Source organism: Aptenodytes patagonicus, chromosome 7, assembly GCF_965638725.1.
Source record: "Aptenodytes patagonicus chromosome 7, bAptPat1.pri.cur, whole genome shotgun sequence".
In the NCBI taxonomy this organism is placed as follows: Eukaryota; Metazoa; Chordata; class Aves; order Sphenisciformes; family Spheniscidae; genus Aptenodytes; species Aptenodytes patagonicus.
This window is the reverse complement of record NC_134955.1, coordinates 829,025-854,758: the sequence shown is the minus strand read 5'-3', so window position 1 is coordinate 854,758 and position 25,734 is coordinate 829,025. Positions and strand designations below refer to the sequence as shown.

Below are 25,734 nucleotides of genomic sequence, written 5' to 3'. Positions count from 1 at the left end.
ACTGAAGTTATGAGGAATATTAACCTGGTATTCGAAGCTCTGAATTTTGTTGCGGTTTGCAAGAAATGTTAGGCAATATTAAGTCTGTGTTAGCACTGGCCTCCTGTCAGTGTGGGTTAATTCATTTTATCCCCTTATGCAACTTTTGATAAGTGGTGTAGATTTCTGTGCTAGTGGGAGTTATTTGCATTGACGTATGATATTCTTGGGGTGAGTTCCCTCACCCCAAGACTGAAAAATTGTCTTGTGTGTCAGACCAAACTAGCAAACTTTGTATTGTGTAAGGTTTGATCACATTTGTCTCCAACAGTTACCAGAATCTTAACTTTAAATAAAAGGCCGTCTAACCAGTGAGACTTAAACTGTTAGCACGGTTGTTTTATAATATGATCTATAACAGGAAAACGTGGACTTGAGAGGCCTATTACACTTCAGTGCATTTCTGTGACTAGAGAAAGATGGAGAGAAAAATTACAGTGTCTAAGGCTAGTATCCAGTTGTGGTTTTATGCAATTTTCTTACTGAGGTTCGTTAATGTTTTTGGATTTCAGTACTGTATTTTATAGGAAAAGCACATCCTTCAGAAATGGACAAGATCTATGCAGACCCTAACATGGAAAAGTAAGTTGAAACCTTCTAAGAATTTTATTGTGGTATAATATAAATATTGTCGTTTAGAGGCAAAACTTTTCTTAATCCTTGTGTGCACTTCAGGATCTCTTGAATAAAATGTGTTTTCCATCGTGATGAAGAAGAACAGGGCGTTTCTTTGATTGTGTGTAGGAAAGCTCTGAGGAAATTTCGTAGCAGCGGATTGTCTGGAGACTAACTGACCATGGGGTTTGGAGGGCGATCTGCTGAATTTTCCAAAGCTTATTTTTGGGAACTAGTGCTGGAATGAATGCTCTATTCCAAGCAAGTTTGTTTATTTAATTTCACAATTGTAAAACCAAGGGAGAAATCAATTTATTAACCTTAAAAACGTGGCAGTACTGTTCAAGAAATACATCTTGGTTCAAGTTTATGCCCTAATACCTGTTTCCCTTTTTTCTCCTCCAGTGATAATACAGAGCACATCAGAGGGAAGCGACTGTCCTCTGTGAGTAACTTAAGGCATTTCTCAAAAGAAAACTGTGCGAGTGAGTGAAGGAAAGAAAGGGAAGCTGTAAGGAGGAACTTGTTTTCTCATCACAGTTGAAGAAAAGCATTCCAAAAGCAAAGAAAGAGCCTATTAGATTGATATGATTGACTGGGGCACTGGCGGCTCTTATAAACTCTCTCCAGCCAAGTAATCAGTTCTTGTAGTTGGAGCTTGTCTTCTCAACTGTCATATTTTCTTTTAGATTTTAAAGGCTCCACGAAATCCTCTTGATGATCTGGGAAATGGGAATGAATTGACGCAGGTAGGTCTATTAAGTCCTTTCTTGCCAATGTTCTTAACTTCTTCAGTTTGCTCCTCAACTTGTCGCTGATTAAACTGTGTCACTAGAATAATGCAGGTATAAAAACTCTTGTAATAACTGCTCAGGAGGATGTTTGGAGTACTAAATATTATAAGAAATCCATTGAGTTTTTCTTATACTTCTATTTTACATCAGAATATTTCTTCTGTCAAGAAAAAAGGAATAAACAGAGATTAATAGGCCTAACTTGCTCCTGCTGTAGGCCATTTCACTTGAAGTTTGATCCACCAGTGTACAAACTGGTATAGTCAGTAAGATGGATTTACATCTGAAAAAAACCCAGCCTGCCAATTTATTTAAAGTAAAAGCTAAAAAATAAACATTTTCTTCCAGAAATACATACAGAATATATTTCATGTTTATAGCGTCTGTTGTTTCTTAGAAATTGTAAGTATAGGCCTGTTCAGTTTGGATTTCTTTTTAAATGCCATTTCTACCTAGGGTGTGTTCTACGGACTAATGTTCTAGTTGCATCATATATTTATATGATTTACCTGTTGCTGATTACAGAACTTGAAAACTCATTTTTAGCATATAAGGCTTTCAGTGAAAAAGCCTCTAATAATTTCTTTAGAATACGAAATATGAGCCTGAAATATTTATGCACAACGCATCTATTTCAAAACTGGGTTGAGTATGAAGAGCGGCTCGCAGTCTTCATTTAAACTCTAATACCTGCTAACAATGATGGACTGTACTGCTAATGAGCAACAGAAGGCTATCATATACAGTAGTGAGACATCATTCATAACTGCTTGTGTTGCTGACATGATTTTTTTTAGAAAAAAAAAAAGTATTTTACAGGCTTTGTTAGTCGTGTACATATAACGGGTAGTGCCTGGTATGTTAATACTGTGTGTTTTCTTAAACAACGAGTGTTCCGCTGTCCTGACACTGAGCTGTTTAGTTAGGGAAGCTTATTGCAGACAACTGCACAGCAGCGGTATGATGAGTTAGCTTTCCAGTACCTGTAATATTGCATCATTACATACCTTGTAACATTGCATTAGTATGATCACCTAGTCAGTGACACCATTTAAACATTTCTATAGGAAAATGGTGACTTTGATTCTTTCATGAATCCTTCCCTTTCTCCCATAAAGACAAACCATTATTACTACTTTTTTTTTCAGTTCTTGTAATGGAAAACTAAAGAAAAAAAATCCTGCAACTCTCTTGCTAAGCAACTACATATATTTTCCCTAGCATGCCAGACAAACGCCAGACAAAAATCCTTATAACTGGTATTCTGCTTCTTGTGTGTGAAACCAGGCAGTTCTCACAAAGTGATCTTTAGATCCTACTTCTTACGAGATAGGTGTCTTTATGTCAGGAAAAGTTGGAGAACTATGACGTAGTTTAAGGATGTTGGTAAATATCTGTTGTACTTGTTGGGTTTACAGATTATTATTTTGAGGGGGGTGTGGTTTTTTGTTTGGTTTTGTGTTTCTTGAAAAGCTATGCTTATTGTGGCTTATGGGATAAGAACAGTTCTCTGTATATCAAAGTGTTGTGTTCTTTATTGTCAGGATATCAATATAGAAAAACGTAGGAAAAACTCTCGTCGTGTCAGCTTTGCGAACACCATAAAGTAAGTTTGATCTGAAGGATGCAGATCTACATCCTTTATTTGAGCAAAAAATGCAGGCTATGGGTAATAATCTGGTACCCCCTAAAATTGCTGTTTACATACGTTTGTGAGTATTCAGTGAAGGCAAACTGGTGACTGTTGTTACATTGAGTTGATTTTGAGCCCTAAAAGAGCCATTATTCATCTTCTCTTCCTAGCTAGAAAAAAACGGTTCAGTGAATTTAATATAATCAGGAATTTTTGTTTCCCATTAAGTTTTTTAGTGATTTCTATCTTAAGTATGATAATAGCATCTTCCCGCTGGAAAATATGGTTGGGTTCAGTACGCGTCTGGCTTTTGATATCTCATTTCAGAACATACCATGTGGAAAAGATTGAAATTAGGGCTTTTTCTTTTTACTTTTTTTTTCTTTGCTTCAAAACAGATGGTCTTGTGTTTTTCAAAAACTGGGTTGTTTTGTTTTTTTGTTCTTAGCTGCAGAGTCTTCCAGCGAGATCTTAAGAATAACACGTCAGAGAGAGAAAGTACAGGTAAAGCTCCTTTCTCTCCTCCTGATAGGATTTGCAGACAATTAGCAACAAGCTTTTAGCCTGAACTGAAGAAGTCAGGCCTGTCAGTCACAGGTAAGGAACAATATGGTCAGCCGTTTATCATGGACTGGCTGAAAATCCATTAGTTACTGGTATTGTGGACCTTGTAGCTCAGAAAAGGAATTATTTTCTTGGACAAAATGCACCTAGAACAAAATCTGCTGTGGGGATTTAGATCAAAAGAAGGCTGAGCAGAATGTCATATTCACTCTGTCAAAGATTACCTAGGAAGAATCTGAAAAGCTAATGCATTTTCAAGTACTTCGCTTCTCTGGGTTTTTGCCACGATAAGAAGGCACATTGAGAGTGAGAACTTCAGAACATTCTTTTCTGTGCAGTTTACTCGTCTCTGAATGTTTTGATCATGCTTCTCACATTGTAATGTCTAATTTTCTTACTATTTTTAGAGTGTGCAGCAGATACGAGGAATGATGTCCTGCTTAATCAGTAAGTTTGAAAAAAATTCCCATGACTATAGAGTTCTGTCCTGCCAATACATTTCGTCACATGATGTGCAACCATCAAAATATTACTCCTCAAAGAAATGCAGCGTATGTATTTATTTAGATATAAAATTGCTCAGTGCTTTTGATTGGTGAAAGAAGGGATACAGCAAAAAAAAGGATATAGCTGTGTTGGTCACTCACAAAAAGATAGCGGTTTCTGAATAATTGAACAATTATGGCTTGAAACTGCTTCCTTCCAAAGCTGATTGCATGGGAATGTTTTCCAGGAAAGACCTACCAGATTCCATATCTGCTAGACATAGTCTTCAATATTTATTACTATAACTTTTTCCCTCAGAGGTAGATAAAGTGTTAGTCTGGCCTCAAAGTTCTTGTCTAGGTAAAACACGATGATGGGATTTTTAAAATTAAAATGACCTGGTAAGTAAAATAACAGATTTAGACAGCTTCTATGTATGAAGGGGAATTTCTTACATTTAAAATGTATAGCAAGGAAACAGCTTATGTACAACTAGTTAATTCATGCTTTTGAAGGTATCAACCCACTATAGTAACATATATATATATGGGGGGTGCGCATGCGCATATATATATAAAAATAAAAATCAGTACTCTAGCTAAGGTTTCTTGGTCTTGAAAGAGCAATCAATAAAACAGTGGAGAGCAGAAGGCATTACAAGTTAGATGGAAAATCACACAAGGTGGTCGTTGTGTCTGGCTTTTTGTTGTACAGAACTATGATTTCAGGCTTTAGGAGCACAGCTTCAGTTTCCCAAAGCGAAATGAATAACTAAAAGTGGAAGGTCTGAGTTAAAAATAAAGAATTATTCTTTTCTCTTTTTTTTACTTGTCACTGAGGAATTAAAATTCCATCTGTATGTTGAACAATGGCTTGTGGCATGCTAAGATGAGAGAATCTCATGGGAAAATAAGGTTGCAACTCAGATTAGAATACATTGAAGACATAGAAGTAGTGTCTGGTATCTGCTGTCCAGTCCCGTGTGAGCTATGCAACAGAATTCTCTGCCTTTTCAGTATATTGCTGAAGCCTTCTGTTTTGAAATCTTTTAACAAACTGTTTAACTAACCCACCTTTTGCAGAAATGAAGAACCTGAAGCTGTTCCGTGTGAGATCACTGGTGAGTTTGGAAATGGATTTAATAACAAAATGACTATCCTTATTCAAAACTATTGATTCTGTTTGAATAATTTTAACATGCCTAGAACAATCTCTCTGACTGAGATGACTAGTGCATGAAGGGGCTTTGTCCCGTAAAGCTGTTTACAAGCATTGTATTGTAGAAGTATGGGTGGCTCTTCCACATGCTGAAGGGAGTACTGAAAATATTTTTCAGGATATATTTGGCTTTAATTGTACTTACTTACTCAGTGGTATTTGTAAAACAAGTGCACAGATCTTCAGCTCAGTGGATAAAATAATAAGAAAATAGCACAACAAATGGAGTATTTCCTTTTCTTTCAACAGGGATGAACACTTTGCTTCATGCCCCTATCCAGGCATCGGTGCAGCAGACTGAGGTATATGAAGGCTTTTATTTTTTTTGGTGCTGAAAATATCAGTGTCCAAAATATATTCCAATAATTTGTGTAGTAAAGATGAAAAATGTAACTCAACTGCCTAAAAAAGAAATCCTTGTCTTCACATAAAATTCTTCTGAAAGCTAATCTTCTATATTTTGAAGTCTTTTCCTAATCAATAGGCATTATACTGCAGTATTGATAACTCTGGCTCCTATAATTGCCTGCTAATTTTTCAGTACCTGAGCTAGTTCCTCCATTCTTTTCAATTTTTATCTAAGAATATGCAAAGGAGCTTATGTTTCAGATAGGTCTGATTATGTATTTTTTTTCTCATGTATTACTCTCTGCTTATGTATTTTTTTTCTTCTGTGGGTAGAATGGATATGCACAAATGTACTCTCTGTTCCTGCTGTTAAAAAGCTTTAGACAAATTGCAATGATTAGCATGAAAAGGTAACTGAATTTCTTCAGCTGAATCAAGTAATAACGCACCAAATTCTTAGCTAAGACCTTCACAGACACAATTACACAGAAATCCTGAACTGTGTTACACTTCAATCATGATGTTATGGCACTGTGTTATTAAACAAAGCAATTGTCGAAACACGTCTCTCTTACTGCAATGGCTTCTCACTTTTATGTTAGGTTTAAAGATATGGCTTAAAAACATATGTTAGCTCTTGTTAATGAATGTGAAAAACCAAACCAAAACAGAGAAACCCAGTTAAAATCTAGTGTGGATGAGAAGATATATACCATGAGGCTCTAAAGGTCAGATTGAAACTCTCTCTCTCCTTGTTTTGGGTAATGTATATGGTTGTGCTGCTTCTAGTATATTTTATTTCTTGCATTTATAAAATAGCATATGTAATTTGAAGTAAACATGAAGCTGTTCTTAATCAAGATATTCATTATATTTGATAAAATATAATATTATATCTTGTTACTGGCCAATTTTTTCCTACAGCTTTAAAACTGTAAATCCTGTCTATTAAAGAGACTAAAATCTCCCTAGTCAGTGGCAGAAACGTCTTTTAAAACTTCCAACTTGGTGCTGCTGCTTTGGGGCACGTGCATGATAAGCTGGGCAAGGTTTCTACCTGCAGTTATGGTGGAAAAAAAAAGGGGGAAACCACACTGTAGAGAGATAGAAAATACTGATCCATAAGACTCAGTAATTGTTCCAAGCTTACCAAGATATGTCTAGATATGAAATCTTTGCCCAACAGTAAAACTGAGACACATTCTTTCAAAAAAAGCCATTAAATATGATATGCTGTAATACTTAAGTCATCAACCTTTCCTTGAATGTGTTACTGCTTATCGAGGAGGACTGAAATCAATAATTTTTTTTTCCAGAAAAAAAGATGTAAAGCTAGAGCTATAACCTTAGGACTGCATCAGTTGGCTTTTGCTTTAAATAGAATAAACCATTGTATCATTTGTTTTAAGTGTCAGTTACTGTAATTTCTTCCTCCTTTTTATTTTAGTGGCATGATGTGGACAACGCCATTCAAAGAACAAATAGGCATGACACCACCCTCATCTTTTCAGATGAAAATGAAATGGATATGACAGCTAGTCACACTGCAGTGATTACACGTAACCTGAAAAACAATCAAACGGATAAAACTGAGAAAATAGATATCACGTCATTTCTGGCTGGATTAAACTCTAACAACGAAAAGGCAGAAATGAGCAAAGAATTTCATTTTTTCTCTGACCCTACAAACCATCCGTGCCCATCTTTTGAACAGAAGGAAGATGCTACTACGGTAAAAAAAATAAATTTCAATGAATTTCTGATGAGCTTGAAGTCAAATGAAAAGACACTCAATCCTATTGAGGGACCTGAAAAAGAGAATGTTTTTTTTGTCCCTTCACAAGTCTCAGAAGACGTGGCACGCTCGTCGGTGGAATTTGTATATTCCCATGAACCACTGGACACCTGCAATGTAACAAAAGTGTTTAGAGGGCAAGATGATGGAATGGAAATGACAAAATGCCAGGCATCTGATGTTAAAACTATGTTTTCTGGTATTTGTGAAGCTCCACCAGAGCAATTACTGTGTGCGGATGTTACTGAGGCATTTGCAGATGATGGAATGGATATGACAACTAGTCACACTGCAAAAATGTCTTTTCCCTTCTCCAGTGTTGGGAATCAAAGTCTAAACTTCAAAAAGGATTTCCCATCCACAGAGTTAGATAATTCTATATTAAAGAAAGCATCTAATCAGCACTTAATTGTTGGGCAGGACCCTCAACTTTGTAGAGACGAGAAAATAGTAAATGTTGAAGACAGACGAGATCCTGCAGTGCTGCGAACTGTTAAACAAGAGGCCAGGACAACGTCTGCCATCCCAGGATCCATTTCTTCCGAGACTGTCTTCCGAGGTGATAAAACTGTTGTTTTTTCTAAATGTGATGACATGGAAATTACTGGGAATTACACAGATGTATTCTATAATGACAGTACTAAAGAAATGATTGGTTCACGTCATAAAACTTTAGAAAAGCCAGTTAATACAAACTCTTCACTAGCAGAAAACAGATGCCCAGCACATGGTGATAGGGACATTACAAAGAGTCTAACATCTTTAGATAATCGAGCTTCTGTGCCATATAAAAATAGTGCGCTTGAACTACCTTTGGGCTCAGACGAACGCGAAAAAGTGACCCAAGATCACGGGACTGCTTCAGTGAATGTTGGTTTTGATTCATGTACAAATTCAGTGTCTACTGGTGTTTCTAAGAGTAGACTTCAGCACAGACTAGCAAACTCTCAACTTGTTTCTCTGCCAGGTGAGAAGACAGTAATATTCTCAGGGGAAGATATGGACTTGACTAAAACCTGTGTTGTCAAGGATGATGGAAAGAATGTTGAAAATGAATCTCCTGCTGGAGCGTCCACCTCTGTCACCTGCAAACCTCATTTTCTTGATAACAGATCTACATCTCCCAACTTAAATGAACAGGAAGAAATGGAAATCACTAAATGCCATGCTGTTGTCATTGATGATCAAAGCGATGGGATAACTGCAGAAGCAAAACAAATGCATTGTAAAATAATTCCAAGAAAGAACCAGAACAGAAATGTCAGTGAAGGTGCAAATGTTTTAGAAATGGACAAGGAAAATCTTGAGGTGATCAGTATCGATGGGAATATTAAAAGAAGCCAGGCTATAGAAATGAATACTAAAGATCTTGACATGATAATGGTCAGTAAGAAGCTTGGAAAAACAAACTTTCAGGCAAGTGGTCCAAGTTCCTGTGCAAAGAGCGTGTGTTCATTACAAGAGCAAGAGAGAGAAGTCCCTGAGAATATTGTCACCGACACCTGTGCATTCGTGTCTTTGCAAAGTCAAAAAGCTGTTTTTTCTAAATGTGATGACATGGAAATTACTGGGAATTACACAGATGTATTCTATAATGACAGTACTAAAGAAATGATCAGTTCACGTCATAAAACTTCAGAAAAGCCAGTTAATACAAACTCTTCACTAGGAGAAAACAGACACCCAGCACATGGTGATAGGGACATTACAAAGAGTCTAACATCTTTAGATAATCGAGCTTCTCAACCTTTGGGAAAAAACCTTCTAAACACTTCAGTTTCCTGCACAAATGACAAAATGGGCAGGTTTTCAGATGACGAAAACATGGACATAAACAAAACTCATCCTGCTGCCTTTGATGTTGCTCCTATTAATACAGTACAAGAATATGAGAATAATCATAATCAAAATAATGTACTATCCAAGCAGCTGCAAAACCAGACCTTCCAGTTTTCTGGTAGTTCTGATGTAGATATCACAAGTCAGACTGCAGCAATGGAACGTGGGGATTTGAAAATGAATACAAATAAACAAACTGTTACTCATTTGCCTCCAAATGGTTCATTTATTTCCAGTAATGAGCCTGTTCCCTCTGGAGTGAAAGGAAATGAACAACTTGAAACAATACTAGGAATAAAAGCAGATTGCCAAAACTCAGACAGGCAAGAGAAACCCCATACTATGAAGGCAATACACAAAGTATTGTCAACTCATGTAGATTCTGAGAGAGATTTTTCAATTGGTAAAACAGTTTCTACAGAAGAATATTTTAAAAATCCTCACTCAGTTGATGGCCTGTACTTGAGGGGTGCTGAAGAGCCATTGCTAGCCAATACGTCTGAACCACATAAGGGAAGTTCCCAATTGCCTTCGTTTTTAGAAAAGTCAGTTGTGTTTCCCTCTGGTGAAAACATGGACTTGACTGGAAACTGTGCGGTAATGGTTCCTGATCACAACATCAATCCTGTTTTATCAGAAAGAAAAGCGGTACCTGGACACATTGTTCAAGGTGAAAATAAAATAATGTCCTTAAAAAAAGGGGTCATGATGACAAGAAATGGTCAGGAGCAGCCTGCGTGCAATGTGTACTCCTTGGTATCTGGCAAGAAAATGTTAACCATGACTGGTTTAAAACATTTGCCTTTTGCAGGTGAGAAAACGACCATATTTTCAGAGGATGCTGATATGGACATCACCAGAAGTCATACAGTTTCAGCAGACAAAATAATTTTGCAGTGTAGAAGTTCAAATGACGACATATCCTTAATTTCTGGAGATAAAACTTGTGTTTTTACCTACAATGATGACATGGAAATAAGTAGACTCGATACTATTGCAGTTGACAAATCTATGGAAAAGGCTGCATCTCAAGGCATGCTTGACATGGCTAAAAGGACTGGAAGGAAAAGCTTGAAGGGAACAACAGGGGAAAAGACTGTTTTATTTTCACTGAACAATGAGAATAATGACATGGAGATCACAGAGAGCCATACGGCTGCAATAGGCCATGAAATGGTCTTGCAAAATGAGGTAGGGCTTCATTCTGTCTCTTCAGCTCATCCTGTTAAAACTGTTATGTTCACAAGTAGCCAGGCTGACGTGGACACTACCAAGTCTTGCTCTGCTGATGAAATTACCGTAAAAGTTGTATGTGGTGATAAACTGAACTTGGATAAGGAGGTTGGACAGCAAGCACTTTCAAATAACGAAGCTACTATGTTTGCTATGGATGATATGGAAATCACTAAAACCCATAATGTAGCTTTGGAAGAAAATTCTCTGCAAGGTAGGCAACCCGATCAGTCTGTTCCTTTAACTTCCACAATTATATTTACGGGTTACCAGGCTGACATGGAAATGACCGAGTCTCACTCTGTTGATGAAAGTATTGAAAGAGTCTTATGTGAGGATAGGTTAAACCTGGCTAAGCAGGTTGGACAGGAGGCTGTTTCAGATAGCAAAACCATCATTTTTACTTTGGCTGAGGATATGGAGATCACTAAAACTCATACAGCTGTATTAAGTGGTGAAATTGATGTACAGGACAGAGAGTCCATTCCAGCCATTTCTGCAGTTCCTGCTGATAAAACCATTGTGTTTACCCACAACCAAGATGATATGGAAATAACTGCATCTCATACTATTGCTGTTAATAACAATATTAATGGATTTGAGAACCAAGAAGTGTCACATAAAAGCACTCAGCAACCAGACTCGCGCAGTGCGTTGTTGTCTTCTTGCAGAGATGAAATAGATTCCCTGCATACAAAAGACCTGAATGGTGAATATCATACAAAATCTAAGGATAAGCCCAGCATTCCCTCTTCTGCTTCATCAGCCTCAGCGTTTCCTAGTGAGAAAGGAGCTATCAAAGTCCACAGTGGCACACCACCAGATTCCGTTTATTCTGTCTCACTTCCAGAAGAGACTATGGATGTGCGGGCACCACAGGATCTTGACCTCCCCACGGATAATTCTGCCCCTGTAAACGGTCAGCAGGATCTCATACAGCCAGAAAAAATGAAATCAAAGGGAGTATCTTTCAAGCTTCCAAGTAATGGGCCCATGGATTGCAGTGAAGAAAGTAGCAATTTGGTATCCCGTGTTTCACTTCCCATCCAGCAACCAGATTCTTTAACGGGTTCTCCAGATGCACGTAGTCCTCAGAGAAACCAAGTATTGAAAGGTGATTCATCTAGACGTGAAGATTTAGCTACAGATTTAGGCTTGGCTGAAGCAAGCCTTGTTCCAGTTTCTAACAAGGAATCAAAGGAAAATGAGGGGCCGTCAGCTGAAGGGGAGGCACCTCTAAAAGACTTTCAAATAAACTCTGAACAAACTAAGCAACTTTTGGTCAGTGACGGTCCAAGAGATCAAATAGATCCCATTCTTGCACCTGAACTATCAGGTATTTTAAATGTTTGTTCAAAACTGAAAAATATTAGAAGGAAATCTGCAGTTCTCTCTGATTCTGAAACTGCTTTTTCTGACCAGTTGCCCAAATCATCAACTCAGCCAGAGGATACCTTGAGGTTAGGAAAAAATACTGTAAATGAACCAAATTATTTATTTTATATCAAAGAGCAGGAGAACACATGTCTTCAATCTGGAGCTGCTCCCACAGATGCAAATTTAGGCATGGCACTTAAGGATAAATATCAAGGAATAAATGTCCCTCTAGGTATCTTCCAGCCTAAATTACCGAACAGAAGAAATCCTTCTGTTTCTAGCATACAAGACATAAAGGCAAAATCTTCAGACAAAGGAGAAGCACCAGTTTCAGAAGTAAGCGTAAACGCTGGTGAAACCCCAGATAACAAGAAGTCTAGTAGGCAGAACTTCAGCCCTTCTCAGTTTATAGCAGAAGAATTTCTTCCCGTCTGCCTGGAAGAAATGGATTCAAATGAATCTGTAAGCTCTGAACTCGTGGAAAATGTTTGCAATGAGATAAGCAAAAAACAAATCTCCCACAATGAAAAGGATCGATTTGAAGAGACAAAAACTTGCAACAACACAAAAAGAGCTTTGGAACAACACGAGGAGGATCTTCAAAGTCCAAAGAAGCTCAAGAGGGATGAAAACTTGGATGGTGAGGCCTCCCGAGACTTGCAGGTGAGCCTCATCACTCATTATAAGGATACAGTGAATGCTAACAGGACTTCTGTTTCAATTTTGGGGTGTAAGCAGATCTATCGGTAGGTTTTCTTGTTTCCCTTAACCACCAGTTTGCTGTCATTTTGCTATGTCATCCCCTGTATTTTTCATTGTTTTGCCAAAATAGACGAATCAGGTTGATGTGTGCAACTTTCCTGAACGGTGCAAAACAGACAGAGTAAGGCATATGTCAATTTTAAATAATTCCCTCCATAGTATCCTTTTAATTCTTTCTCAACTAAATACTCTTAGTCCTCTGAACTGAACTATTTGCTAGTTGTTGCTTAGGTACAATGATAGAGTAAGGCCTAAAGCAATTATTTAAAATCCAAACGTGGATGTTTAGTTTAAATTAGCTTTTTTATAGACAGCACAAATTGCAGCTCAATCAAGAAAATCTGTGCAAATATGGAACGTTAATCTGACCTTAAAAATAAATTTGTACATCATCAGTAGAAACTTTCTAGTTCCAAAAGCTGGAAGGGTGTGCTGTGGTGGCTACTGCTTTGATTGAGAAATGAATGAAGGATTTTGCAGCTTTACTTCCTATATGTCATCGTAGGAAATGGCTTAATTAGCCATACGTTGGTTTGTCACACTGATTAGATATAAAATGTGCCGATACCAAAAATGAAACAATTCTGAATGTCAAGAAACAGCTACAATAAACTACTGATCGACTTCTTATTGTATTGTTTCATATAACTCTCTTAATTTTTTTTTTTTAAACTTGCTAATATTAGGTTACTTTTGGCGCTGTGTCTCAAAGCCAAGTAGTTCATGAAGGTGAAGATCCTCCAAATCTATCGGCTAAAAGCCCTGATTGTACTCATGCCAGCACCAGCAGCTCTCTGGATTCTGTTAAGGCTGACACAGAGTTAACAAGTAAGACTTTCTTTGTGGTAATGGTTTCAAACCTTGTGTTCTTTACGCTTAATCAAGGAAGAGCCTCACCCGTAGTATATATGTCATTTGGGAAAGGCCTTGAATGTCTGCGTCACAGTTTCCCACCCAGCCCGTCAACATGCTTTTATGTTCTGGCTCAGAGTCCAAGCCGTTCAAGGAAAACCAAGATGGGAAGAAAAAGTAGCAGAATTTAAGTACAGCTTTGTTTTCAAGGGCAAGTTGGGCTCATGAGGCAGTTTAGTTACCTTAGCACAGAGCAAAGTCCCAACCCAAACTCTGTCGGCCCAAAGGTGATTTTAAGCTGGTTCCACGCAGAATGAGTCTGCGTGTCTCAGCACTGCGCTCTTGGAAGACGACTCCTCAGAGGGCATTGCAGGGACAGGCTCTAAGCAGATTCAGCCCCCGGGTTTAATTAGCTCTTGCTAATTAGCTAATACCTAACAATGAGGCAGAAATCTGCCAATCATCTGGTAAGTGATATTTTGCCTCTATTTACAAAATCGATTCCAATTTTGACCTCCTGCAACCGTGAAAGCATATGCCTTATCCAGCAGAAGTTGGGCTCTTTCCTTTGAGTGAGAAACTAGCTCTTGTTGGCTCAGAACTTGAATGCCATGTTTTTACCTTGAAAGCTGCTGGCAGCTCAGATGTGCTTTGGTCTCTGTCTACATAGGATGCCCTCTGTGAACTGGTTGGAGTCTCTCAGTTTTATTACTTTTTAGTATGTTACATATGGCTTTCCTCCCACAGAAGAGTGAACTCTGTCATTTCATTACCGCTCTGACACAGATTTTATTTTACATTAGATTCTTAACCTAGTCCTCCTTATTTGTCCCAAGTAGTTGTTTCCTCAGTTACTTCATTCAGCACTGGAAACGCACATAAAGGTCAAACTCTGCATTAAAATTGCATTTTTTTCTAGAGCTAATGAGCTTAGGTTCATATTTCCATAAGAATATTATTAACCCCCGCAATATCCCCCCCCGCTTTTTTTTGTTGTTGTTTTTTGGCTAGTTCAGCGAAGCAGTCAGATGGAGTCCCAGCTTCTCACAGATAGCATTTGTGAAGATAACTTACGGGAGGTATGTAAATAGCTGAAAGATGCTAACCTCTTGTCCTAACAGGAAAAATACTTGCGTGCGTATATGCAAGTAAGCGTTCTTGCTTGAAAAATGTACTTATCTGTATGTTTTTCCTAATCTTCACAGAAATTTCAGAATGGTGTTATCACAGTTGGGGAGTTTTTTACACTTCTTCAAGTCCATGTTCCGATTCAGAAGCCCCGGCATAGCCATCTTCCAGCCAATGTGAGTATCTGTCCGTTGATGCGCATAATATAATTGACCTTAAATTATATTCCTTTGCCTTTTAATTTTTATCAGCTAACCAGTCTGTATTAAAGGCCTCTAAATGAGTTAAGCCAGAAGTCAGTTCCACCTTGGCAAGTGTGTCAGACACTGCATGTTTCCTCTTGTCTCTTTGCCTTGTTCACCTCTGATAAGTCTGATGCTTTTTTTTCCTCAGTACTGAAAAACAGAATAACTTTCAGTCCCTTCACAAAATACCATATATCCAGTATTATCTGTTCTTGGATAAATATACTAATTCTTGCTTTTTTAACTTGTTTTAAGGATGGTAAGTTTGAAAGTAAGAATTAAAAGCTCAGTCTGACCTTTTCACTTTATCATCTTACTATGTCCATCAGCCACTGAAATCAGAATCCTGAAATGCTACTCTGCACTCCTACTACCTGTTCTACTCTCCTTCATAAGTGCTTCACCATGACATTACTGCTCTTTATTTCTTCCCCTTAAGTCTGTTCTGCCTGAACCCAGTTTCAGTATCCTCATCCTGAAAGGTTTCTGTTGAATTCTTGCAGACATGGGAACAACTGGTTTTTTGCATGCAGACAAGTACCACTCATTGGTAGTAACTTGATGCTGAGCGAGGCAGTAATCTTGCTTCGCAATCATCCTGAAAGCAGGGCCTTGTAATTTGTTTTCAGTAAAGGCACCTTATTTTCATATAAGCTTTCTTATGACTAGTGTTTCAGACTTGGTTATTTGTACACATTTGTGTAGCCAACTGAATTTCTAGCTGGATGCTGGGGCTGGTCTCATCTGTCTGGATTTCACAAATAATCTTTATAACGAATGGTACTTATGCAATGAAGTAGTGTGAATGAGCTGCTTAGTTTTCTGTACATAGGTATTATACTGACATGGAGAAGTTTCCAGTTTCATAAACAAAGAAAGTTTGTTTGCAAGATTGCAATGCTTAGCATTTATTTAATAAAGTATATGGGGATTTAGTTCAAATACTTCCATTTCCTGCTGCTTACTTACAGTCAGCGATGCACTGGGACAATGGAAAAGCCATCCTGGAAAGTGGAAAACCTTAGCAGTGTCTGCATAATTTTGTCACTGGTTTGGGAGTTTCTTCTATGCCAGTACTTATTCTAGAGTGCTGGGGAACTTTTCAGGAGTATGTTCAATGTTAAGTAAGTTCTAATGAGATTTGATCTTCTTTCTTTCAAATGGGTAGCGGGACACCTGTTTTGGTAGGAATTTTTAATACATCTTTATGATAATAAGTGTAAGAGTGAAGTAGTTGCTATGTATGAAAAGGAGTGGTCAAGATCATATTCTTCACATGGAAAGTGGCACATTTGTGAAAATTCTTTACTTGTGAAATTCGTTCTAGTACTTCACATTAGTTGAAAACTGGCTCCTATATAACCAAGTCTTACTGCTGTAAGATGTCACATTGTCAGGGCAAATATGTCAGTAGGATATTCGCATTAGAAATTTAGATATCTTCTTGGAAATAAGGACTGCAACTGTGGACCTTGTTTTATTAGTTTGCAGAAAGCCAGTGCACACAGCTGGTTTGATATGTTTGTGGGGCACACGTGGTGGTGTGTTCTGCCTTTCTTCATTGCCTCATGGCTGACTGAATAAAATTTCTGTGTGTCAACTTAGCAAGAGCGAGTAAAAAGTCTGTCCGTTTTAAAGTTCTTTAAAACCGTTATGATAAAAGAATGAAAACTGATTAAAAAGAATCAGCTAAATTAATATAATTTGTATCAATTAAATTGCTTCCTTTATGGCTTTTAAATCTCTTCTGTTTTTATTTAAAATGCTGTACTATCTTAGTTGCAGTTTAGTTTACGCTTTCAGTTTGCAAATTTATTCATACTGAGCTGTCTCTAAACATTCATCAGGCTTACAAAACTCTGATACCATTCATTAGTGACTGATCTCCGATAAAAACCAAACACCACCCCCACCCCCCAAAAGCCCCTAAAAGCTTTCTCTGAAGGGATGGAATTAATGTCAGTTATTCATGTGCGTCAATAGATAGGTAGCTTGCTGAAACACCCCCATCGTATTTATTTGATGTGCCTAAGACTTGTTGAAAATTGGGAACTTCGATTCTGAATCAAGCATAGCTATCTTCTTTTATTCTAGAGCACTCTTGTTACCTGGATAACGTACACGCGTTTTTCAAGTCTTCATCTAAAAGGAAGTTAACCTCTTTCAATTTTTCTTTTTTTTTTTTTTTTTTTTGAGCTCTGGTGATGAGGCATATGTCCCAAAAGGAAGTCCATGCTCAAATGTGAGGAAATGTGGGGCATAAAAGTGGAATGAGCTATCTAAGGTTATATGACTAACTTGTCTCAGAATGAAATAGGACAAGTCCAGAATGAAAACAATCATTTAAGTATGTCAGGCTGCCTCCATTAGGGTTTTTTTTTTTTTTTTTCTTTTCTGTTCTGCAAAAATAAAGATTCCGGGCCTTTTGCTGGTTTCTGTACATGAATTTATCGGAAGTTACTGTTTCTGAAAAATATGCATCTTTTTTTCTTCACAATTTTTCCCTCTGTTTTTCCCCAGTGTGAAGTCAGTGCACCACCTACTCCAGAAGACCTTATTTACAGCCAATACGTTTACCGCCCCAAGCTGCGTATTTATGAAGAAGATTGCCAGGCCCTTTCTCAGATGATAGATGAGTAAGTGTTTTTTCAGTCACAGAGTATATTAGTAATTCTGTTTTTTCAGCTCTGGTTGCATGCAATAATAATAATAAATAATAATAAAGATAATTAAAATTTGCTTTTCCTCAAGTAATTTATCTTTTACTAATGAAGTGTTTTGGTTGCACATCAGAAGAGTTAGAGTAAAACTTTTTAAATTGTATCAAAAAGGATCAAACATAGAAAGCAGAATCGTAACAGGTTACGATCTGTGGTTTATTAGATTGAAATGCAGTTATCATGATTTATTTTCTTATCTGAAGGACACTTCTGGTCTGATTCATTATGCCTTTTACAAATCATGTGCGAAATCAAGTTTTATGATAAAATTCAAAATCAGTAGTAAGATTTTTCACAGCCTCATTAGCACCACTTCCTATTTCTTTGGCTCTCTAGCTCTCCACCTCCTGTTCAGACCTGCCCTCAACAAGACGACTATAGGAAATGAACTTTGTATTATGTGCTAGAGTTTAACAAACATGGCCCCCATTTAATCAAGGCTTTAGAAGGTCTCTCCAAGATGTAAGACCCAACTAAATGAAAATATTTACATTTCCATGTGGTAATTAGAAAAGGGGAATGAATTGTATAAATACCAATGTGCTGCTTTATGTGCTCGGTGCAGTTGCAACAAGACTTTCTTTCAACTTTTTTTTCTACATTTCAGGTTAAAACCGTATGCAAACGTCCAGGATCAACTCCTGGTGAATGTGAATAAGAGTTTGTGGGAAGTAATGAGAACCTGCTCTGATGAAGAGGTAATACTGCATGAAGAGATAACGTTGTTTCTTACATAATGAAGAAGTAAGGTTAAGTCAGATAAAATAAGAACCAGAATGGTCACAGAGTAACAGTAGGCAGGTAGGTGATACAAGGCAAAATATTTTCTGAATGGAAAACTGCTATGAGAACTTCCAATACATCAGAAGAATGCAAGGATTTGTGCCCTTTAAAATATATTAAAGGGAATATGTTGCTATAAAACAGAAAAACTTGATGATTCAAGTTGATAATTCTGCTTAGTTGAGGGCAGAAAAGAGAAGAGGAAACTTTAGATGGGCCTAAGCAAACAGTGCAATTTTGGAAGGAAAAAATGAACTGCTCTTACTGTAGAGACTCTGTTGCTTCATTGGTGGAGCAGAATTGCCCATTAACTTAAATGCTTATTTAGTCCAGAAAGACATGCGATGTTGCAAGACATATAATGAACAGAAAATACCTGTCATTACACAAAAATAAAGCTGCATACAGGATTTGGAGTGCAACAATGGTGTCACATGCCAAAACAAAAGCTGAGGCCAGAGGGTATTTAAAGGAGAATGCTAATGATAACGGGCACAAAAAAGCATGCAAGACATTCGCATTTAAAACTCAGAAGCATTATAAAAGTATCCCAGCCAGAACTGAGAAGGTAGATCGAGATTCTGTTTTCCGTGGTTCTAATGGCAAGAATAAAGTTCTATTAAATGAAAATAGAGAGTCAAAATTATAAAAGACAGTATTTTTCATAGTTCATAATTAGATAGATACAGGATATCACCGAGGCTAGGTTATTAACTAGATTCAGGAAGAATTATACTTAATGAACAATGAAAGCACCTAGAACCCTTAGCTAAGAGTAACAAATTTGAAAGCTTATTAAGCAAATCTCTACACACTGCAGTTAGAATGATACCACCTAGTGGAAATAGGCAGATGGCAAACATCATAGAAAAACTTTTTGTACATTCCTCTGCAGCTTCTGGATTGACAGCTGTCAGAGAAAACATTGAACTGCATGATCTGTAGCTATGCTCTGTTAAAACAGGTTTTAAGTTTACTTCTTGTGGTTTGGGTTCTGCCTGGACTTCCGTGAGCATTTCAGTTAGCCTCCTTAACCATAATGGGGCAAGTATTCTAAATACGTCTCAAACAACTGGGATGAGAGACCTCTGATGTACTTAATGAAGGTGCTCTGGTTTTTGGTAAAAGCATCTCTTTAGTTATTTGTGCGGCTCCCTGTTTGAATAAAGATCTTGTTGGATCTTTGCAAAGAAAATCAGTTACTTGAGTAGGCAACTGTACTTGCATTAACAGGGATTGTCCAGTCTTAAATTTGTTTTGATTTGCAAGTGTCATGTAATACTGCTACTAGAGAAATGGGGTATTGGGAGGAGCAAAGAAGGGAGAAAGAGTCTAAAGGGTCGATTGAACAACCTTTTGTTGCACATTCCCATTCGCTTCTGCTTCTGTATTTTCCATTCATTGCAGCTGAAGAGCTTTGGAGCAGAATTGAACAAAATGAAATCCTATTTCACCAAGGAGAGTAAAATCTTGGCTCACAATGAGAAAGTGACATTGTACAGCAAATTGCTGCAGAGCGCACAGGTAATGTGCCACAAGGCTGCAGAGGTTTACCTTTAAAAAAAAGGAACTTCTACCATATTTCGTCCGTCTTTGACTGTCAAGTGTAGAGGCCTAATTGTTGTATGTAAGTGTGCATTCGCTTGAAAGTTTTCTTCTTATTAAACGTACTCCCCTTTTATTTATAGGCACATGTAAAACATTGGGACAGTGACTTTCTTGCACTTACACTATAGGAACTTTCTGCCTAAGGGTTTTGGCAATTAAAGTAACAGTGAAAAATTGAAGTGTTAAAGGAAACGCCATCAGAAATTAGCTCTTTATTTAGAAATGTCAGTATTAGTAACTAACAAGGAAATGCAGGAGTAATGCATTGTGATAGGTATCAGAAATTTGTATGTGTTAAAAGCTCTAGGAATTTATTTATTTCCATGTTTTATCTCATCCCTTCATAAGAAAAGTCATTAGGAAGATACATTGTTAAGTATCTAGTACTTTCTAACGCATGGCTACTGCCTTAATGTTTGTCAGTCTGCCTCCTTGTTCTAATGACAGATTATATCAGCTTCTTTAATTAGTTTCTTAGCAAGCAAAGATCCACGTGGTGGTCCCAGAAGACAATTCAGCTTTTTAAAAAATGTCATTGACTTGAGTACAATTGTCCTATCTTAGGAACAACACGGAAAGCTACAGTCAAGAATAGAAAAGGTGGATGAATTACTCAAGGAGGCGGAGAGCTGTCTTGTTGCTCTGGAAGCAGGTATGTGTGTCCAAACCGGTGACTGATTTGCTGATTTCTCTATTTTTCTGCAGAGCTGCTGTTTAAAGGGTCAGTTCAAGATTCTGTGTTCGGTGGTTGCTTGGAATTTTACAATTCCTTTGTCACAAGTATTTGTTAGGCCTAAATGCCTTCATTTGCGTCTGCAAACTTGTCTTGTGGGAGCCACTTACATATCATATGAAAGCTAGGAGTATATCTGTGCTGAAATACAGAATTATAATTGTAGCCTATGAACATGTAACCAAGCTGGCTAAATCTGCTAGCGATAACGATACAGCTGCTGGCAGCACACAGTTCAAAATGGCTGCAAAACCTGCCAGCGATCCTGCAGGTAGGCAAGACTAAGCTTTGCACTCCAGGACTGTTTATCAGCATCATAGCTGGATGGTTTAAAACTTGTTCAGCTGTGTTCACACAAGCTGCAGTCAGTACTTGGCATGGCTGCATGACGATGCTCTGTGTATTTTCACTCCTTTTCTTCCAACTGAATTTTCTACTTAAGTAGAAATCAAATTGCACAGTAGCAGCTTTGGAACAACGCAATGAAAGGAGTTTTCCTTGTTATCTGTTACTTTTTGAGGTTTTTGGTAGATACCCTTCCAGCTTTTTGTACATTTTCCTTAGTTAGCTTTGAAATACTAAGATTTATAGAACCCACAGACAAATAAAATGGAATCTAAGTATTGATTCTGGGAGTTCTGCAGAAACCTGAAACTTCTTTCCCATAGATTCTGACTGGGAAGAATGGGAAGCAGACTGCAGTGATGAAATGGCAGAAGGGAAAACCCTAGGGGAAGGTAATGGTACCAGCTGAATGGCACTTTTTGTTTTGTTTTTTAAATTCTGGAGAGGGTGATACTCAAACCCACCGTGATACATTAATTCTGATATGGATGCAAACACTGCTGCTTTCTTTTCCACATTGGATATAGCTAATTACACAGATGTTAAAGTACAAAAAAAAGGACTGTTCTTCCCCCTGGAAAAATGGAGTTTAGAACTTGGTGTGTGCTGGCTATCATATTCAGCACTTTAATTGTTCAATAATTACTAACCTTTGTTGACAACATATCTGTATCCAGGTAGGAGTAACAGCCATCAAGTTGATGGCTTTCATATTGTTAAGAACAGTGACTGCAGCACAAGTTAGGGCTTTCTTTGCTGCTCTTTTCTCTCACTGCTTTTTTCCCTTTCTCTTAGAATTGGAAAGCCTCAGAGCCCAAGAAGAGGAACTTCAAAGGTAAGATGTCAAAGAGGATCTAAAGACCTTAAATAACATGTGCACATTCAGGTTTTAGAGGGTTGGTGTTTTTTCAACCAGTGTGCTACATCTCATGTGGTTGGTTTATCTTTGCAGAGAACTGTCAGATCTGGAGACTCAGAATGAGCAAATGCTTGCTCAGATGAACCAGCTAAAGGAAAATGAAAAAAGCTGCCAGGAACTCCTGGAGAGATACGAGTAAGGAAAAGACCTTCAGGTTTTATTTTTATCAGCTAGTTCTGGGGCCTCACATTCGTATATAAATGTTTTTGATTCTGGTTTTCCTTGTTATTTGATTTGGGAAATCTTTGGACGCCCATCTCCTCGCAGCCTAGGATAAGCAATAGAGCCTCAGTGAACTTCCATGTGTGATGCACTGTTTTTCTATTAACAACTTTGCAGTGATACTCTACGTTCAGTCTTTCTATATCCAACACTCTTCCAATTCCAGAATGAACATTTATGTAAAATGAATAGTATTATGCTTGCGTTCCCAACAGATTCCTACATTCTGTTGGAAAGTGAAAATTTCACTGGTATATCATGTGGTAATAGCTGCAAGTGCACTTAATGCTCTGGTCTTTGTCCTTCAGATAATTGTGTTGGTTGGTTGAAACTTAGGATGGTTGTGTTTTTCTCCCCCCCTTTTTAGCTTCACTGAGTGGGAGATTACTGAATGGAGTGAACAGCGGGCAGTCTTTAATTTTCTTTATGATTCTATTGAACTCACAGTTGTGTTTGGACCCCCAATAGGTAAGTCACAAAATTGGTAGGTTTCAGTTTTATGAATTTGAAAGGTTAAATAGTTACACAATGGAAACCTAAAGTTTCTATATTTGTGAAGATCTGCTAAAAGGAAATAGAAAACATACTACAGCAGGAGCGTGTAAGCTGAGAGAGATGGCTTTGAACATGTTTATCAGTGCTGTCTATGAAAATTCAGAAAAGTATGTAATGAATGGCTGTTTCTGAAAAGGAAGAGCTGTAGCTCCAGAATTAAGTATGGAAATAGCTACTGTGTGGGTTTTTTCCTTTCCTTCTCAGATGGTGATGTTTTCGGTGAAGATCCTTCCAGAAAGATAGTTAGCCTGAACTTTGAATCTCTCTTGGATGGTAAGGTTTTTCAAGTAGCTTGAAAGTAACTGCCCTGATAATCTGTTCTTGGGAAGACATCTGTAAATTTGTGGTTTATCTGCAAAATGCATTACTGTATGGCTTTTAAAAGATTTCTGGCAACGTGTTTTTCTTTTGTGTTACAGAGGAAAAAGCTCCACCCTCCTCATGTTTAGTCCAAAGACTCATCTTCCAGTTTATTGAAAGTCAGGGATGCTGGCAGGAAAAGTGTCCCACACTGTACTACTTGCCCCAGGTAACATTCCAGGAAAGCCTATAAGACTCTGGAAAAACATTAAATCTTTTCTGTCACAGAGAATAGGGCTGATACTGAGAACAAAAGCATCTTAATGAATGCTTCGTCAATGCAAATTAAAATCTGCTTCATGAATATTCTGAGGTGCAAGGGGAAGTACCTGTCCCTGAAGGCAAGAGTCCTAAAAGCTGTGGTTTCGTCCTTGTTTGCTGCATTAATGTCTGCCTATCTTAGTGATTTCTTAAAATCCTTTTTTTTCTGCTAGTAGAAATTAAAGAATTGAGCTGAATGCCATTCTGCTTCCTAAATGGTTTAAATTGCCAAGCCAACCTTGGTGTTTCTGCATGTCTGTGTACCCCTGTTGACAAAGCTGAAGGGAGAAACTTAGGGCAAAGAATGTGTATTTGTTGTTACGCTTGTACAATTTCATTTTCACATCCAAACTGAGATAGCAGTTAAACTACCTCTTTTTTTTTTTTTTTTTTTTTTTTTTTTTTAATACTTTCTAGGATAAACTGCATTTTCAAGTGTGTCATCGTTTACCAGCCTGAGTGCCAATGTGATTGCTTTTCTGATTGCCCACTTAGGTTCTTCATGACATCTCTTTGGTGGTGAGTCGCTGCAAGATCTTAGGAGAGGAGATTGAATTTCTGGAGAGATGGGGTGGAAAATTTAATCTTCTGAAGACAGATATCAATGACACAAAGTGAGTAACTTCAGATGGAGTTTACACCAGTCCTTCAGAGAGTGTCTCTAGATAATCAGGAACAAAACACTGAAATACTTTCAATTTGGTTTTCTTGAAACTGAGATTTTATGCCACTACTTTCAACAACAATCTAATTTATTTTAATACAATTGCACTATAATATTTAAGTGCATGGAAATTAAGCTGTTCTTGGATTCGGACACTTCCTTACTATCATATAACCTCTCCTTCCTTGCTGCTTTGCTGTTTGACTTGACTCTCTCACTTAAAACTTTAGGCCAGAGTGTAGTAATGCAAAGGAAACAGCCAAGAGTTTACCTGTAGCTTAGTGTTTTGTTTCTTCTATTTGCTTCAGCCAAGCAGAATCGGTCGTTGCAGGACGAATGCACTTAAACTAAACTTTAATTTTCTTTAGTTTTCATTTTCTCATAGTATCTTACCAGTTTTGTGGCATGTCCCAGCGGAACGAGATAAATACTACTTCACCTTATCCTTCTATTATTGATATATGTCCTTAACTAAGAAGTGCCCAGTTAACCTTGCTCTGCATGCCGTGATGCTGTTCCCATAGGTTATTCTAACTTGTAGTACCCTTTGCAAGAGTGGTGTTCTACTACGTGCCAAAAATCCCATAAAAGCTATATTTAGTTAAGTCAACAAAACAGATGCAAGGGCGGCCTGTGCTCAGGAAGTTGCACATTGTGGGAGATTTACCTGGCAAAGACCCGTGTTAAGCTCGTTCTAGTTTACGCTATCCCAAAGCATCTGCTTCCTGGGCATTGTGTCCTTGGTGATGGTCTTACCCATATTTACAATAAAATTCAACTCTGGCCTTCCTGCATATTGTCATAGACAAGAGTACTGTGCTAGATAGAAATTTGGCCTGATTTAAATAGGGTTGGATTCATGAAACAATCTTAGAATTGTGGAATTGGAGGTAAATCAGTCCTACTTAAAACTTCAGAAAATGTTAGCCACCTAGGAATATTTTATGTTAACTAGAAAACATATTTTTGATTACTACTTTATATTCTCCCATAATTTTTGAAAGGTTCTGTGAATTATGTGTGTATTAACTTTTTCTGCAAGGAAAGTTGGGGTTTTGTATTCTAACTCAGTGTTAGAATGCTGATAGTATTAGAGTGGAAAGGTTCTTTTAACCTTATTTATGACTTTATTTATGAAGTAACTGTTAGTCTATGCTGGAACTCTTTAGAAGTTACTGAGCTTGTTGCATCAATTACATCACTTGTTTTCACTTCTGGAATCTAATTCAAAGGTGGTGGCAGTACATTTGAATATTTTGTATTCATCTTTTTGTTTGTGTTTATTTTGCATACAGAGTGAAGCTTTTGTTCTCCGCTTCCACAGCTTTTGCAAAGTTTGAGTTGACCCTGTCTCTATCTGCCAACTACCCGTCTGCTTCACTGCCTTTTACTGTCCAAAACCAAATTGGGAATATTGGGTGAGTTGAACAGAAAAGAACCACTCCATATGACTTAAGTTTCAAAGCTAGGGATGGGGAATTTATTGTTGTGTATCCTCTCAAACACGTGTGATCATTTCATCTTTCCCAGGGAGGAGGAAATTTCTGCTGTTCTGTCCAATGTACCGATTGGTTACCACTATCTGCGGAGAATAGTCAGCTTGATTCATCAAAATTTGCTCCAGGATCCCAGCTGA

At 37.6% G+C, this 25,734-nt stretch overlaps 1 protein-coding gene across 1 annotated transcript; it reads left to right on the top strand.

Annotated features, from left to right (window-relative positions):
- The first annotated feature begins 564 nt into the window (after positions 1 to 564).
- KNL1 (kinetochore scaffold 1) lies at positions 565 to 25,734 on the top strand. The gene is made up of 26 exons (XM_076343327.1): positions 565 to 621; positions 1,060 to 1,099; positions 1,344 to 1,403; positions 2,993 to 3,054; positions 3,530 to 3,585; positions 4,053 to 4,092; positions 5,214 to 5,251; positions 5,599 to 5,651; positions 7,145 to 9,041; positions 9,231 to 12,604; positions 13,390 to 13,531; positions 14,567 to 14,634; positions 14,761 to 14,859; positions 17,449 to 17,564; positions 18,256 to 18,346; positions 19,839 to 19,955; positions 20,604 to 20,691; positions 21,441 to 21,509; positions 21,913 to 21,952; positions 22,070 to 22,171; positions 22,626 to 22,726; positions 23,018 to 23,086; positions 23,233 to 23,342; positions 23,930 to 24,048; positions 25,394 to 25,516; positions 25,629 to 25,734. The coding sequence occupies exons 1-26, from the start codon at positions 587 to 589 to the stop codon at positions 25,732 to 25,734; spliced, it is 7,215 nt and encodes a 2,404-aa protein (XP_076199442.1). The 5' UTR covers positions 565 to 586.

Bases quoted from the DNA above. Each gene is read 5' to 3' on its own strand.
- KNL1 (XM_076343327.1), top strand. From the start codon at position 587: ATGGACAAGATCTATGCAGACCCTAACATGGAAAA. The intron at 12,605-13,389 runs GTGAGCCTCATC...TGCTAATATTAG, and splicing joins AGGCCTCCCGAGACTTGCAG to GTTACTTTTGGCGCTGTGTC. The intron at 25,517-25,628 runs GTGAGTTGAACA...CATCTTTCCCAG, and splicing joins AACCAAATTGGGAATATTGG to GGAGGAGGAAATTTCTGCTG.